Source organism: Squalius cephalus (assembly GCF_949319135.1).
Source record: "Squalius cephalus genome assembly, chromosome: 17".
NCBI lineage: Eukaryota > Metazoa > Chordata > Actinopteri > Cypriniformes > Leuciscidae > Squalius > Squalius cephalus.
Genome location: NC_137138.1, coordinates 15,843,038 through 15,860,678, shown reverse-complemented (window position 1 = coordinate 15,860,678; position 17,641 = coordinate 15,843,038). Strand labels below are relative to the sequence as shown.

The window sequence follows — 17,641 nt, the reverse complement described above, 5'->3', positions numbered from 1 at the left end:
AGACAGAATCCCAGACGACTTGGGGGATGTTGAAGATGAGGGATTTTGGGACGAGGAGCAGGACCACACCATCTCCCCTCTTTCTTTAGTGTCCACCAAGGAAGCTATACGCTTGTCTCGGGATTCACCGTCACCCGCTCCACCGCCAGCATCCCTCTCTGCTCCACCGCCAGGAACATCTTTGAGCAGAACAACTTTGTGGAGGAAGAGGAAGGCAGAAGAGTTTTTAGCTCAAAAGCAAGGGCTGCCCCCTCCACAGCAACATGTACGAAAAGATTACACATGTAGTCGATGTGGGCAGCCCAGAAAAAAAGTTTGGGCACACCAGGGTGGGCAGCTTCTTCTGTGCCACAGCAGAGAGAAAGACTGTGGAAGAGTGGCTGCTGGAGAGAAAAGAAGAAAAGCCTTTGCTATAAATATTTATTTGTAAATATTAATAATAAAAACCATGTAATTATTCCAAAATGATTTCTTTATTTCAAAAGGTTTATCTGCCATAAGTCATATAAATTGTCCTTAATTTTTTTTATTTTAGAACATTTATTTGCCCTCATAAGTGCCATGTTAATATATCAAAACCTTTAAGGTTTTTCTTCCTTCGTAAAAGTCATGTTAATTTCCCTAAATTATTGTTTTTTACTTTTGAACATTTATTTGCCCTCATAAAAACCATTAAACAGTCCTTATTTATTTCAGAATGCTTATCTGCCTTCACGAAGGCCATGATAATAGTCTTAAATGCTTGTTCTTTATTCTAGAACACTTATTTGCTCTCATAACGGTCATTAAAAAGTCAAAAGACTCTTCTTTATTTTAGAATGTTAATCTGCCTTCACAAAGGCCATGTTAACAGTCCTTAATGACTGTTCTTTATTTTAGAACATTTCTTTGTCTTCATGAAGTTCTGATGGAGGAGGATTCAATTCTGTACATGTACAGTTGTTTTTAAAATGATCTGTGATTAATACTTTACCTTTTTTGTGGAGTCCAGCTTCAGGATGGACCCAAAGACAGAGGTGACCCTGGCTTTGAGCTCACCATACCGGGACCGGATATCCTCTGCATGAACAGAGGAGCCACTTGGCGGTTGGTACAAGCTATGTTGGTACATGGGTAGTGGAGGTGTGATGGGCCGTGTGGTGGTGCCCTGGTACTGGTCTCACACAGAGATTGTATTGCAGGGACCTCTTCATCCAGTCCTCACTATGCTATTCACATAGGTTGTGATATAGCATAGTGACACTGTTGCACAGAGAGCATTCCCTCATCAACATTGCCACATTCATATCACAAGAGAACCTGTTAAAACACAGACAAACCAAGGCAAAGTTTATTAAAGTTCATTTAAAGTGTTATTTTTTTTTCCCAGAACTGAGGAAAAGGTGTGATGTTTCATCATACAAAAAAAAAAAAAAAAAAAAAACCTTTGATGCAAGGGACATCACACAAGTCAAGTGTAACTTGTTTTGAGTCTGACACAAATCAAAAGGTCAAGCAAGGCTCAATGGGGGGTCGTTCACACATTCTGAATAGAACCTCGAGTACCAGACACAGTGTCTTGTAAAAGAACTAGATAAGCAAGAGTTTATTTATTTTTTTTATTTTACAAATTACATTACCATTAATTAACAGTGTCACAAAAATTATATGTTAAAGCAATTTACGTTATTGTAACAAATACAGCCTAGCTAATGGTTTAACATTTCTGTACTTAATTGCACCTGCCTCTGTATTTTGCCTATAATAAGAAAAAAAAAAGGTAACGCTTTGACTAATGTTTAATAAATTAACCTTATTGTAATGTATGAACTAACCATGAGCAATACATTTGTTACTGTATTTGTTCATCTTCGTTAAAATTAGTTAAAAAAATACAGCAGTTCATTGTTTGTTCATGTTAGTTCACAGTGCATTAACTAAATGTTAACAAGTATTAGTAAATGTTGAAATTAACATTAACAAATGCTGTATAAGTGCTGTTAATTATTGCTAACTAATATTAACTAATGAACCTTTTTGTAAATGTTACCGGAAAAAAAATATTCTCATGAATCACCAGTAAGTGAGGAAGCTGGGAACATCCTGCGGTGAGCCGGATCCAGCTGGTCCAGGATTTCAAAGGACCACGCGGCCAGCTTCTTATGGCAGCGCTGACACTCCAGGTATTCTGTTGCCAGAAAGTACCAGCCATGTAAATTCAGCACCTGCCTCACTGTCTTAGAGCCCATTAGATGTCAGTCGCTGACCGAACCGTCTGTAGTTTGGTGAGCTGCAGATCAGCTTGTAGGACCACATCTGTAGGGTATCCACAAACACAGCAGCCAGAACAACCTAGAAAAAAAAGAAAAAGAAAAAAAGAATATACATACATAATACATATTGAAACAATAAAATAAAAATAATTATATCTACTGATGAGACATAGAAGTACACTTCTGGTGTGAAAACTGTACCTCAGAATCCGCTGACACCAGCCTTTGAGCAGCCTTCTGCTCAAGCGAGGGGAAAGGATTGGCGTTGAGGTTGTAGGCAGAACTGTGAATAACACATCATTTTAATTTTGTAATCAGTAAATTTGTAATCATCATCAAAATGAATAAATGTCAGTTTGAAGACGGTTATGGTTACACAATACCATATGATGTTAGTAGATTTATTTTGTGATCACATGATCAGCTGAGCATGAATTTATTTGTTCACCACACAAGACTCACCCTGTGGCTCCACCTCCATGGCTGAAGCCAACAGATCTTCTCTAAAGGGCAGAAAATTGACACTCTTATTTATAATTACATTAGAACATGCATAGAATCACCCCAGGAATAAACAGATCTAAAAACTCACTGTGCACTGTGGCTGGCTGGGAATGGGAGTTTTGGGTGCGAGGAGGAGAAGCCGGACGTGAAGGGTGAGGGACAACAGGCTAGGATTTTCTTTTTCTGCTGGTCCCTCCGCAGGATGCATTTCTTCAGGGCATCCATCTTGCTGCCTGCCTGAGTGTCCTTGCTCCTGATGAATCTCACATAGCTGCATAAGAAACGTGTACAATGAAATAATATAAAGATAATAAAATGCATACAAAAAAAGGCATAAGAAAGCATCAAAATATATTACCTTTTCCTCTCACTGTCCTTAACAGGTGGACCCTGTGTGCATCCTGTGTGTGACCCTTAGCTCCTTGTAGGTGCTCTTCTTGTGGACCACAAAGTCACCCTCACAGCCGGGTAACATGCTCTCTCTCTGCCTGCGCACTTTGATGGCTTCTTCGACTTTCTTGAATGTGCAGGCATCCTGGAGAAAGACATCTTTGCTGGCCTTATGAGGGCACCTCTGTCCAGTTTGCCAGCCTCGCGCTTCCACTGATGCCCAGACAGGACCATGAGGGAGCAGCCAAGGTCATTCGCCAGCATCCACTTGAAGGTTTTCCCCCTGTACTGACCAAACTGGATGGTACTTTGACTTGTCACCAGCAAGTCATCAAAAGGAATTCCCTAGACCTTGGATAACCCTGACCTTGGCCTCGGCGTCGATGAAAATCATGAATGAAACTACTTTATACTGAATTATGTTTTAGGCGGGTCAAACGTCATTACAACTTTACGAACGGCTCGGCATTACCCCAACTTTTTTCGCTTCTGCATGAAGTAGCCTGTAGGCTAGGTAAAATGCTTATAATATGCCTCTTTTAAAAACAATACACAGAAAAATATGCTGACTTTAACGTGCTGCAAAATCGCAGCGTTAAAAACAAATAAGCTTGTGTTTTATTTTTTGTTGTTTAAACGCAATCGTCGGATCAAAACAGCAAGAGAGAGTGTTATTTCGGGGGGATGGGCGTGAATGGCGTCCGAGTCGAAGGCGGCACCGGCGGCCATGGGAGCAACCAGCGCCTCTGAAACAATTCTCCGAGAGCCAACGGGGCGAGGGGTGCCGGGCGTGAAACGATTCCTCCGGAAGCCAATCCGAGCGCGGGGCCTGAAACAATTCGTGGGCCGGCCAATGCGGCAATGGGAGCCGAGGCGGAGCGCGGTGAAACAATTCGTCCGGCGGCCAATCTGTGAGCGGAGACGGGTGAAACAAATTGCAACAATTCCCCTAAGAACCATACCAATGTTCTCTGTTGGCCCCCCTGCGCCCAACCCATTCACCGATTACAAATGTTGTGGCCGATCCTCCACTGCTCAAATAAGATAAAATAAATAAAAGTACTTATAAATTATAAAAAAATTCTAAAAATATTATAAAAATAAATTGTTTCGCTCTTCAAAAACCCCACAGAAAACTGCAGGGATATCATATTGGTGAGCAGATCATGTCTGGTCGCATCTAGTCTTATCGTATCGCGTACTTAGGACCATAGATTGTAAAACCCCGGATTCCTGCCTAACATTTTCTAATCCCCATCTATATCTTCTGAGGTGTAGGCCTACTGGGCACAAGGCGACTTTAAAAAACAAAAACTCAACAACTGTAGGCCATATAATCAATAGTCACACGGTTTTGAACTGCACTGCTTACCCAAAAGAGAAACTATTAAGTCCCGACCCAGAATAACCTCGAAAATAAAAAAGGGGAAGATTAACAAAAGAGTGAACGGATGGAAGGATTGAATGTTCCACCGAGCTGGTTTAACATCTTCCTAACAAAATTAGACAAGCCTCCAACAAGCTACAACACGGGCTCTAAGGAAGCAAACACTGGATTTGTCAATCAAAATAAGATATATATTGAATTATAAAAGAATATGGTGGCGGTAAGTGCTGAGAGAGAGAATGAGAATGTGTCCTGGACTTAAAATGCTTCCCTCCAGGTGACACAAATCAACAAGTTGATTGCAGGTGAGCTAGTTAACACCAACAAATCACAGGTTAGAATTGGTAATGCTGATAACCAGAGCAAAGAAAGCAAAAGGATACTGGGTGCTGCTTCTCAATATACCATCTCATTTCTCAATGAGAAGTGAGGACGCTTCCAGAGGAATTATGAGCGTGGATGCACAGGTGTATCTTTTGCAGAAGTCTTTCTTGTAGAGAAACCTGTCACAGGCATAGGTGCAATTTGCGGGTGGGGCCGGTGGGACATGACCCCACCACTTTTTGCCAGGGTCGATATCGTCCCCACCACTTTTTAAAACATCTCGCGGCACAAATGTCCATCTCCAGTTAACTGGCAGAGCATTCATTTCGTTCGTTTTTTAAATAAGAGACGATCTAGCGCTGAAATGTGTTTTTTAAATCAAGTGATCAAAGTGCTCGTTGCCGCTGCGATCAGTGGCGCGGATACAGTGTTTTTCTTTTTTTTTTTCTTTATTAAGGACCATGTACAATTTCCAACATAAATGTTACCATTTGATGCATTGTACCAGAGTTAGCCATAGGCTAATTTACATCTGCAGTCCATTAAAAACAAAACAAAACAAAAAAACATACAAATTACACTCAACCTATACAGCTACAAGCTATCAAGCTACAGTCAAAAATAGACGCTATTCTGGTAGATTTTACAGAAATTGCTGGGCGATTGCAAACAAAAACCAGTAAACATGCAGGGGCCAGGCCATGTAGAATCTTATACACTAGAGTCAAGTTTGAAAAGAGTCTAAAATTTTCAAAGCTCAATAAATTGTGTTTCTCTAGGATCTTGCAATGGTGGTACCGAAATGGCTTTTAATCAAGGATTTTTATAGCTGGCTTATATAATGATTCTATAGGTCTAATGGCAGATTCACTGGCCTGTCCCCAACAGGTGATACAGTACGAAATATGTGAAAAAATTAAAGCATGCATAGATATTTTGGCTACATCCACAGGGAGGGACAATCTAACCTGTCTAAAGTTTGCCAAATTATATTTTATTGTTTTTGTCATTTTCTTGATATGTTTCTTGAAGTTAAGATTCAAATCTAAAATTATACCAAGATATTTAAAATCAGTAACTATATCAATTGATTCATTTTTAATAAAAATGTCTGCAGTTTGAATCTGCCCCTTAGTTTTATAAAAGAACATACCTTTTGTCTTGCTGATATTCAAGGTAAGACAAGATTCTTCAAGCCACTCAACAACACCTTGCATGGCATGAGTTAATTTCTCAGCTGCTAGCTGAGCATTTTTTGCACGGGTGTACAAAACAGTGTCATCGGCATATAATTGTATATCAACACCGTGACAATGCTGTGGAAGATCATTAATATAAAGGCTAAAAAGTAAAGGACCTAATACAGATCCTTGAGGCACGCCCATTGTGTTTTTCATATAGCTGGAGTGTGCATCTTTGATTCTAACACACTGCATCCTATTTGACAAGTAAGATGAGAGCCATGCTAGTGTTTGTGCTGAAAAATTAAAATTAGAAAGCTTTGAAATAAGGACATCATGATTCACTGTATCAAAGGCTTTCTACACAAGTCCAAGAATACAGTGGCAACAACTCCTCCCTTATCAAGTTGTGTTCTTACTTTTTCTGTGAAGTGCAAAACGGCTGTTTCTGTGCAGTAGTTCTTCCTGAAGCCAAATTGCATGTGATTTAAAGCAGGGTTACAGTTATTTAGATGCGTTGTCAGCTGCTCTATGATAATTTTCTCCATTACCTTTGACAGCACTGGTAATATACTTATCGGTCTATAATTACTTACTTCATAGCGGTCTCCAGATTTGAAGATGGGTGAGATAACTGCATGCTTCCAGTTATCAGGAAAACAGCTGTGTTTAATTGAAAGATTAATTAAATGTGTAATGTTAAAGTCTCTAAATGTTTCTTACATACTATCCATATTAAAAGCATCTCTACTTTTAGAATTCTTTAAAGAACAAATTATCTTTTTAACGTGTCCTTCATTAGTTGTCACCAAATTAAAACCCTGACCTTTATATGTATAGCAAGTTTTCTTTTTTTGAAATAATTTCCTAGCTCATGGATTGACTCAATAAAAAAGAATTAAAAATAGAGGCAATTTCAATATTTTCTTCAATTTTCTTACCCTGAAATCTGAGATGTATATCTCTTGTGTGAGTTTGTTCTCGCCCTATGAGGTCATTAATATTTTTCCAGGTTTCTTTACTATTACCTTTAGTCTCATTTATTACTTGAAGATAAAAAACGTGATTTGGCTAATCTCAGTTCCTTAACCACTTTATTCCTCAAACCTTTATAAATTAAAATATCTGTATCTCTTTTAGACTTAATAGCTTTTTTTTAAAGCTGAGTCTCTACACTTCATCATTTGCCACAAATTATCACTAAACCAAGGTAGATTAAACCTCTTTCTGTGTTTTCTCTTGACCTTAACAATAAACTTATTTCTAACAGATTCAATTTTTGTTGTAAATAAGTCACAACCATGTTCCACATCTTCTGTTGACAAAATATCATCCCAGATCAAATCATTGATCTCACTGTCAAATGCAGGTTGTTTACTTTTAGGGACACAAGACATAATGTCTGTGTAATATGGTGTTATATTCTTAAATCTGTTTTTAGTTAATTTCCTTGCTACTAGGGTTAAATTATGGTCAGATAGCCCAGTGATCAGATTGTAGCTTTCTGTTATCCTCTCTGGTCTACTGGAGAAGACAAGATCCAACACTGTACTTGAATTTTTTGCAATTCTTGTTGGGCCTTTGATCAAGCTGTTGTAAGTTATATTTGTCTGTAATCGTTTTAAGTTTTTTTCTCTTCCCCTAGTCTTCCCAGTTTAAATTAAAATCACCCATGAGAATAAGCTCTTTGTTAAGGTTACACTCTTTTAACATATCAATGAGTTGATCATAGAAAGTGTCATTTGCTGATGGAGGTCTATAGAATCCTATCAGAATAAAAGACATTTGTTGGGATAATACAATTTTTAAAGCAATGTATTCCAATGTGTCTGCTGCTTTAAAAAGAATGCGCTCACATTTGATGTTGTCTTTGACGTATATCAATACCCCCCCTCCTCTCCCCCCAATTCTATCTCTTCTGAAGCATTGATACCCCGGTACAGAGAAAACATTAACTGGGGTTGACTGTTGTAACCACGTCTCCGATAAACATAGATAGTCCAGATTGGAATTTAATAGTAAATGCGTCAACTGTTCAGTCTTTGAAACAACACTTCTAATGTTCAAGTGTCCACCAAAAAGTCCTCTGGGTTTCAATTTTGGATCCCATACGACCTTTGCGTGATTAACAGTTTGAAATATGTAAGAAAATCGCTGCTTTATCACTGCAGGATTCCGACACGTGTGGCTCGCGCACACGCCGCACTGTCTTCACTCGGACGCGCGCTTCAATCCGTTGCGGATACTCTCCGTTCGTTCTGGTGAAATCACAAAACATAATGCACACAAACGTGTCCCTGCTTGATATAACTTACAACCACTGATAAAAAGAACTATACGAGTGCGGATTAGAACCCAGAACCTCTGACACGCTTCTACTAATAATGAGAGAATAATGTTAGAAATCAAACTACTCTTGCATCTCAATGATCGCATTACATTTACAGGAACTAGTTTCTCAGCAGCGGCGGAATTTTACTTTGCTCCGGTTAGTACTGCGCCGAAAAGTAAACACAGAACAGAAGCGGACTACAGTCGGGACGTCTAGCTAGCTAGTAGTAGTCTCGGTTGCCTAGGTAACTTAATATCACTCCGCCGCTGCTGTAGACTGTGCTAATAATTACAGGGAACAAAGTATAACTATTGCAATGCGATGAAAGGGTAGTTTGATTTCTAACATTATTCTCTCAACAGACATTTACATCGATAGTCTGGCGTTATAATTTATTTGCTTTTGGTGTACTGTGGAGTGGGTAAAACTGTTTTAATGGCAGTTACCGTTGACTCGCGCTAGCCTAGCACCGGCGAACGATGCAACTGGGAGGACTGGGTGAAAATTTTTGAAAACTGTCTCCACTGATAAATAACACCCAGGCTAACTTGGAAATGAGGTCCGATGTCCAAAATCCTGAACCACCCCTTTAAGATACACGTGGGTCAAATAGGCGGATCTATGTATGTATTCACACGAAAATTCTCGCACTGACAACATATTAGACTACATCTCATTCAACGACAAATTAAACCCCATGTAGCCTACTATTTTAATCGATTGCTGGACATCGTAATGTTGTTGTACATATAGGCCTATCTGATTTAGCATTGTATTAGCAACCCCCACCCCACCTGTCCCACCCACTTTTTAAAACAAAGTTACGCCACTGGTCACAGGTATAAATTATCCTCCCCCTTCACATCTGTCACAGTAATTTTGTATTTATGCTTTACCTTTGCAGTTTAAATAAATATATCACACATATATCAACAGGGCATCTAGCTTTATTAATACATTTATTATTTTCTTAAATAACCAATAAGGGCAGATCCTATAGGTGTGTTCGACATCGGCTGCGGCTGGATGTAACCGATCGGCGAGAGTAGCCGCGTGCAGGCGGGGAGGAGCTGCAAACGGAGACGTGAAGTCGGACACTTTCTGGTTCCCGTAGTGACCGCTCACGTGGTGTTTGCATACTTTACCACAGCTGAAGTGAAATAAATGCAATATTTGCCTAATAATGCACAGATGTTTCAGAGACATTTTCATTCAATACTTTATGTACTGCTTCATACAGCGTCTGTTTGAACAAGAATAAAGTTCAACATAAGCTACTATCAATGAAGTGGAGTCTACGTTTTTTAATCAGTTTTAATTTGATAAACATGACACAATATAACATCGCAACTACATGAAAAGAGTGTTTACTGTTATAAAAAACTGATTTGTGAGCTTTAGAGGAACTAAAGGTGTTCGAATAAGCACGAAACACACGTGATCGTTGTCATGCGGTGAATCCGGCCAATCGTAGAACAGCTGTGTCGTCATCAGCCCTCGTGCAGCTGCTCTTGAGAAGCTGCGCTGGCTGAGTTCTCCGGCTACTCTCAAATCGCTCTTGCGGTACTTTGATGGCACACGTCACAGTCACGTGGCGTCGGCGCTGCATCAAGTCGGACAAAATTTCTAACCGGCATGCACTGCTTCAAGTCAGCCGCCGATCGGTCTGCGCAGAGCTGCATGAAGTCGAACCATAGACAGTAAAAGAAATGGACACAGCGAGCCCGATAGGTTTCAACGGAGACAAGTGAAGTCAATTAGAAGCACTGACTTCCTGGGGGTCGAGCGTACTGCGCAGACTCAAACTGAGCTTGACGACGTAGATGTGACGTGAGCAGCCCGTCTGTCTTCTAGTAGCTGTGCCAAGAGAAATCTGAATCATTCCTTTCCGAAACTTGCAGAGACAGAAAGTGTGAGTAGGGGCTGTCCATGAGCTAGAAGCAGGATAAACTTTTGCTAAGTATTCTGATTAATTACTTTGTCATTTTGCCTCCACGTCCCCCCGATTGCCCGCGAGCTTCTCCTCCTGTCCATACGGTAATTTCTCTACTGTGCGACAGAGAGTCGCGGGTTATGACGCAATCGTTAGCCTATTTTTACAAAAACTGCTTCTACGGGGCCATAACGTAAGCTACAAGGTAATGGAGCCTTTTATACATTTTCGTGTTTCTTTAGAAATAAAAAATGGACAAATGGAGTCTTTAAACGCCTCAGATGTAAAGTTATTCGCTGTCAAAGTGACGCCAAAATGAATGGGAGTCAATGGAATGCTAACAGCAGGTGGGGGTCTGCTAATCAATGGCGGCGCCCGGGGAACCTTCAATAAAATACCAAACCCTGCCCCCCTGAGTCGAACAAGCCTTTTGACTGCAGCTGATGACGCAGTGAAGTGACGCGAGTGATCAAGAATATCCCAATATACAAAAAAGCTTTCCTTCGATTCCTCCGTCCTCATTTTCTTCCCTCGCATCCTACAGGGGGTGAAGCTGAGACATGAAATGCAATAATATTAAAATTATATTAAATGGAATATAAGACATACTACAGAAAAAAAAAAAACTTACCCAATGGAAATGATGAAGTCGCACTGTAGAGGTAGATAGACCAATTAGGTTGATTCCGTGATGGTAACTCCGCCCACAAGTTAGACGGAGGCGATTTGGTTGAACCTGGGAAAAGATTTGTTCTGCAGAGAAACCCTGAAAAGAGAAGAATATTAGAGAAATTATTAGTTAAAACCTAGATCTGAAATGTTTAGGAATATATATCGAATGAGATTTTGCTGATTTGAGTGAGTTTTGTAACAAGTTATATACGTAGACTGAGATCGAATCAATCAAGTTTATGTCAGCTGCGTCACACGGAGGAAACAACATCAACTGAGTTGTTTACAAAGGGAATTGGTGAGTTCAATACCGGTATTCAAATTGAATAATGTTTTGTTTGTTTGAAGATAGACTAATAAATGTATATTTTTCTCGATCTGTTGAGGTTTTAAGTGAACGATATTATTTAATCGAAAAATCATTTCAAGGTTGTCATGATTTAATGTGAGTGAATTAAGTGTGCTGTCCGGTTATGTCAAGTCAAGTCAAGTCAAGTCAAGTCAACTTTATTTATATAGCGCTTTTCACAATACAGATTGTATCATGGAAATGTGCAGACCGGGTTTTTTTTTTTTTTTTTCGGACTGTGTTCTAGGGATGTTACATTCAAGCTTCAAAGCGCGTCTCGAGTACGCAGCACAATTTCACATGAAGCTCTGTGTCGGAGCGCGTATTGTTTTCGGAGAAACACGTGATCAACGAAAAACGAACCCACATAGCAAAATTTGTCTGGCCCACCTCTGGGCCTCATCCTTGCTTCAATTCTGTCTGGGTCCCCGGCCCAATACACTGAAAACGGACTCAAACAGCTTCCTCTGGCCCAGATGTGGCCCACACCCTGTAAAATGACTCTTATTGATATGGCCCAGGTCTGGCCCAGGCACTGTAAGACAGAACTGGCTGAGAGTCGGCTGGGTCCCCGGGCCAGATGTGGCCCAGTAACTGGCAATGAAACACAAATTCAACCATTTAAAAAGATTAAGGGTTTTAATTATAAAATTAACAAATACACTTTAATATAAACATGTATTAACAATGATCAAATACACTCTATTAACATTTATTTACAACACAATTTTTAAACTACAAAATAACAAGTAAATTATATTTACTGTATATGATTAAAAGAAAAACATCACTCTTTCACACACAAACTCTCTTTTACTCTCTTTAACACTAAATAAATTAATTTAGCAAATGTCAAGTCACCATTAAATACATAGTGCTATGACTGTTTCAAAGCAGCTTTACAGGGTTAAACAGGAAAATGATCAATGATGCAAACAGAGTTCAATTTGGCTGTAAAGCTGCTCTAAAAAGAAAATAGTGTCATTGTTCAGCTGAATTCAGTTCAGTGTTGATTCAGTGCTGTTCAGTAACTGTATAAAGTATGTCAATTATAAAAAGAGTTCATTTTCATTATTAAGCAGCTCTGCAGAAAACAGTGATGTCATCGTCCAGCTCAGTTCAGTTCTAATATAATGGTGTCAATGCAGGCAGATCTATATTATTAAGAATAAGTGTCCCCAACTAAACAAGCCAGAGGCGACAGTGGCAAGAACCCAAACTCCAGCAGTGACAGAATGGAGAAAGAAAAACAGGGTCAGTCGGGGGGCAGTTCTCCTCTGGTCAAACAACGAACATGGTGTGTGTTAGGAACCAGGGCGCTTCACAAGTCAGATTGTGGATTGATATCATTCAGAGTATTTTATTCAGCTCCTTTTGCTTGAAGATTGGAAAAGATTACATCAAGGTAAAAGAGTAGCAAAATTCCAGAGCATGTAGATGTGAATTTGAGAACTTGTACAATAGATATTTGTACTTGTACCATAAAATGTACACTCCAATGTGAAAACCTCAATTAGGCATTTGCAACTTCTCATATCTGCCATTGCAATTTTTTGAATTTTCCGATGCCTTTCTCTCTCACCGCCACTAAGTTTGCAAGTGCACAAGTTATAGTTAGGCATCTAATATATCGCGAAAATAGTTGCAAAGTCAATGTGTGAAGATTTGAAATAGCAATGGCAGATTTGAGAAGTTGCAATTGCCTAATTGAGGTTGTACTGCGAATGTGAAAGAAAGAATACAGGTTTGTGACTATTGTCTTTGAGTGAAAATCTCAACATTCAACAGGTTTTCAAGTACAAATATTTATTGTACAATTCACAAACTCACATTTAAATGCTCTGGAGTTTTGCTACTCTTTTACCTTCATAAGATCACGCCAGCATTTGGTGGGGGGGAGTTGAAGCTGGCCGTTGGGTCTGTGCAGAGGACTGGTCTGGTTCTCGTGGATCTGATCCGATGACTGTGCCGAGGACTGTTGTGTCACAGGGGTCTTCACGGCGTTTGTGTCTAGGTCTCGTCTAGTTGTGATGTTCCTGTCTGGCATTCAGGGCTGTTGTGGTCATCTGAGGGTGCAGGTCCATCATCTGGTCTGGATATGGACTAGATCTGGCTGAATACAGTAACCTTAGGATAAGACTGAGACAGAGAGACTAACATTAGCGTAGATGCCATTCTTCTTACGATGTAACAAGTACATTCGGTGTTATGGGAAGTGTTTCTGGTTGACCGAATTTATGCAGCCTAACAATCCTTTAACAGATGTGAATTTTAGAAATGTGAGAGTGTGTTATGTTTATGCTAGGTTAAAGAGGTGTGTGTTTTTAAATAGATGTAAACTTATCTTGTGTCTGCCCCTCGATCTGCTGCCAGTCCATGATCCCTCGACCTCCATCTCAGCAGTATTAGCAGTGAGGGTTTCTCTGAACTGCATCTTTAAAATAAAGGAATAGATATTGTGAGGTCAATATTAAATCGTATGCATTAGTTTAAGCACATGGGTTTAACAAATGTTGTTGCCAGAGTTCACACAGCAGTTGGTCTCAATTGTTAAAATTAGGCTAGTTAATGTGTTAACTAACATTACCAATGAACAATACATTTGTTACAGTATTTATTAATCTTTGTTAACATTAGTTAATAAAAATACAAAAAATTATAAACAAACAATTAAATTAAAAATTAGTTCACAGAGCATTAACTAATGTTAACAAATACAACAACTTTTGATTTTAATAATGCATTAGCAAATGTCAAAATGAAAATGAACTAAGATTAATAAATGCTTAAGTATAGTGCATTCTTAGTCCATCTTAACTAATGTAAGTTAGTTAAACTTATATTAACGAATGAAACCTTATTGTAGTGTTACCAAAATATCAGTAAAAAGTGTTGGTGTCAGATTCCAAACAGTGCGTTCAGATGTTCGATCATAATTATTGTAACATCCCCTCTGCAGTAAAATGTTAAGAACTACCATTTATTAACATTACACAGTGATATATAACTTACGCTTTAAATTTTTCTTTAACTCTAAAATACACCTGCTCTAAAGCAAAAACACAAGACGTGCCAAAGACAATGAATTAAGAAGCTGCACTTATTTTGCAGCTTCTCTTATGCAAGTTATCTATAACGCTTTTCCGTTTCGGAGTTCCCCACAGCAGTGTTAAACCCAAATAAATCTTATTTTTTATTTCAGATTGTAGCCTACACGTTGTCTCCGCGGGTGTAGTACACTGTGGTCAGTGTAGTTCGATTCACAAATAAATGACTCTTTTGAGAGGTTAGTGAATCAAATCAGAAAGAGTCGCCTGTATAGAGAACTATGGCGCCGAAAGCGTAGTCCGACTCCTATGATTCGACTCCTATGAACTAATCACTCGTTGAAAAAGACGAATTGACTGACTAAATTTGAGCACAGGAATATAACTCAATATCATTTCATTAGCCAAAATCACAGTGCACTGGATTTTTCCAGCACAGCAGTTTTTCTAATAAAAAAAAACTCACATTTATCCTAAAAGAGACCGTAGGCCTTCTCATCAACACTATCTCCGGGACCGAATGGATATTCTGAAGTAACGTTAACGTAGCTGCTATTATCATCGTAAACATCTGATCTAACGTTAGATATAAAACAAAACTATATTTATCTTGACAATTAATACATCAAACAGCACTAGAACAATAAATGAATTAAATTACTTACTCGTTTTTTCAGATGAATGATTCCTCTCGAAAACGGTGGTCTGCGTCTGCAGGATCTTTCTCGGGATTTAAATTAACCGCCAAAATCTTTTTTCAAGTGGCTGAGTTCCTTAATTGTAGCAAAGAGTAAAGAGTACTCTTTGATTGTAGTAGTGGTGGCCCGCTTGTGACAAAAAGAACTCGGGCCGATGGTAAATACACACAGCTATACCGAGTATGGACCTGACACAAGTACAACTGATTTCGGCCGATACTGGCCCATTTAGAAAAAAAACGTTAGTCAGCCAGATGTGTTATGCACAGTCGGCACGGATTTGGCCCATTATCTGTTCACCGATGCCGACAGTTGACGCATTTCAGCCGGAATCGGCCCAACTGTGCTTGCAATCTGGGAAGCCTCGCATTCTTTCCAGTCACGTGAATGCTTCACTTTGCGTGTCGGAATGTTTGAACTTTGAACCCAGACCACTACTCTACAGGTTTTTGGAAGTTTAAGTCCATTTACTTTAAAAAATGTGTGTGTGTGTGTGTGTATATATATATATATATATTTTTGAAATTTGATATCATTTTAAAAAAAAATTGTGTGTTAGTACATTATTATTTCATGTTTCTTCAAGTGGCTGTTACGTTTTTTATTTCTTGAAGGCCTTATTTGAGTAGTGGAGGATCGAAGCGGACATTGCAATTCGAAATAAAGTTAAAGAAACTGAATGTAAATTTTTACCTTCATTCTAATGAACACTGACTTATAACACGGTGTAAAGCTCCCTCTAGTGACAAACTGTTACTATCTTGATGTTTTTAAAGGGATAGCCTAGCCATTATTTACAATCACTGTCTTATTCTAATGCCGTATGAGCTTCTTTCTTTTTCACACCACAAAAGGAGATTTTTTTAATGTCTTGCTCGCATTCGTCCATATAATGACAGTGAACAGTGACTTGCTTCAATGCTTTAAAAAAAATAACAAAAAAAGAAAAGAAAGAAAAAGCGCCGACTATAAAATCAGGAATTGAACGTCAAATAAAGGTCGTAATTTAATGTGGCGAATGCTAAATGTTGAAAATGGTTTAAAGGTTGCTGCAAATGTATTATTCGTATCAGAATCGTAAAATGGCCATTCATGAGTGGCACGTGAAATTATACTCATCTTCGTTGGTAAAAGTGAATATTTCTCTGGGTGAGGGTTTTTGGGTCAGGCGAAAATGGGAAAACAATAACCTTTTTACATGCATTTAATACCAAACCTGCATTTATTTGATCAAAAATACAGTAAAAACATTAATATTGTGAAACATAATTACAATTTTAATTAACTGATTACAAAAAGTTCGTAATTTATTCCTGTGATGGCAAAACTTGGAAAACAATTACGCCACTAGATGGCGACAAGTGATTGTCTCTTGAGTGTTAAAAACAAACCAAGGCTGCATTTATTTGATCAAAATACAGTAAATCAACAATATTTTGAAATATTATTTCAATTTAATTTATTGCTGTGATGGTAAAGCTGAATTTTCAGCATCATTACTCCAGACTTCAGTGTCACATGATCCTACAGAAATCATTCTAATATGCTGATTTTGGTGCTCAAGAAACATTTTTTTATTATCAGTGCGGAAAACCATTTAATATGCCGCTTAATATTTTGGTGTAAACCGTCATAGACTTTTTTTTCAGGATTCTTTGATTTTCTTGATTCACAGAATTCTTTGATTTTCTAACATTTCCTAGATTTGATTTGATTTCAGGGCCTGAAATACATGTCTGACATTAGGAGAGGATCTCTCTCAAATGCTTCATATTGAGGTGTTTATTTACTCTCTCAGGTCACTACATATTGCTAATGGAGACCTTTTTAAATCTTTTTAGACAGAAATTGTTCATTGTACTTTCTCCTCTTTGATCTAACAGTCATTGGCATCACGCTGATGGGTTTATTTACAAAACCTACGGCCTACATACAATTGCCTACATAAGCTTTGCAGATACAAACTGATAGGGAAAAATGAAAGAAATTCTGTTAAGATTCTCGAAAGATTAATAGATAAGATATATATGGAAACACATGTCAGTGCAGCTAAAGACTTTTTAAAGTTCAAATAGCTAATATTTTGCAACTAGATTACTCCAATGCCATGTGCAATTCAACATCATGTATAGAGGCAGGCATTGATCTTGACATCAGATCAAATGTTTCTAGTCTTTGAGTGTTGTGGGATTCTCAGACTTCAAGCATTTCACAATGTTTTCACAGGAGAGTTTCCTGGTCTCTAGTCTTTTGTGCTCTTTGCCCCGGAGGAAGTTTCTGCGCTGTCTGCGGGGGAGGGTGCCAGACGCGAGACAAAGAGCTCCTCTGTCACACGGAGACGTCCAATCAGAGCTAGACCAGAGAAGCGCCTTTTGCATAAGTTCAGGAAATACTACGGTAAACCTACATAAAACTGCTGGTTTGAAAATATTCTGGTTTTTTTTAAAGGTTTACCTGATTATGTCACCATGATTTACAGTCACATTTGATATAAGTGAGTAGAATAAGGGGTTTATCCACTTACCACCAATGAAATGCATAGCTGGAGGTCATGGGTATAAATAGCTCTCCT

The 17,641-nt window shown here is 38.7% G+C and overlaps 3 protein-coding genes across 3 annotated transcripts in view; 1 reads left to right on the top strand and 2 right to left on the bottom strand.

The window, feature by feature from the left end:
* The window catches only part of LOC307144780 (uncharacterized protein), a gene marked incomplete at its 5' end in the record, with an annotated part of 70,569 nt that extends 53,228 nt beyond the window's left edge, over positions 1–17,341 (top strand). Inside the window, one exon of the mRNA XM_079847341.1 lies at positions 17,296–17,341. The remainder of the gene's footprint in view (positions 1–17,295) is intronic.
* LOC307145142 (uncharacterized protein) lies at positions 974–3,642 on the bottom strand. The gene is made up of 6 exons (XM_079848003.1): positions 3,115–3,642; positions 2,845–3,027; positions 2,715–2,755; positions 2,454–2,535; positions 2,057–2,331; positions 974–1,299 (listed from the first exon to the last, which is right to left on the bottom strand). Exons 2-5 carry the CDS (start codon positions 2,962–2,964, stop codon positions 2,218–2,220), a joined length of 357 nt encoding a protein of 118 aa, XP_079704129.1. The 5' UTR covers positions 2,965–3,027; positions 3,115–3,642; the 3' UTR covers positions 974–1,299; positions 2,057–2,217.
* Positions 9,301–15,475, bottom strand: LOC307144368 (uncharacterized protein). Its single transcript, XM_079846696.1, has 4 exons — positions 15,037–15,475; positions 13,189–13,758; positions 10,935–11,069; positions 9,301–10,856 (listed from the first exon to the last, which is right to left on the bottom strand). The coding sequence occupies exons 2-4, from the start codon at positions 13,369–13,371 to the stop codon at positions 10,842–10,844; spliced, it is 333 nt and encodes a 110-aa protein (XP_079702822.1). The 5' UTR covers positions 13,372–13,758; positions 15,037–15,475; the 3' UTR covers positions 9,301–10,841.
* Positions 17,342–17,641: the final 300 nt, after the last annotated feature.

Bases quoted from the DNA above. Each gene is read 5' to 3' on its own strand.
- LOC307145142 (XM_079848003.1), bottom strand. From the start codon at position 2,964: ATGCATCCTGCGGAGGGACCAGCAGAAAAAGAAAATCCTAGCCTGTTG. The intron at 2,756-2,844 runs GTGAGTTTTTAG...TCTGCCCTTTAG, and splicing joins CCAGCCAGCCACAGTGCACA to AGAAGATCTGTTGGCTTCAG. The intron at 2,536-2,714 runs GTGAGTCTTGTG...TGTTATTCACAG, and splicing joins CATGGAGGTGGAGCCACAGG to TTCTGCCTACAACCTCAACG.
- LOC307144368 (XM_079846696.1), bottom strand. From the start codon at position 13,371: ATGCCAGACAGGAACATCACAACTAGACGAGACCTAGACACAAACGCC. The intron at 11,070-13,188 runs GTAAAAGAGTAG...TTCTCTTTTCAG, and splicing joins GCTGGCGTGATCTTATGAAG to GGTTTCTCTGCAGAACAAAT.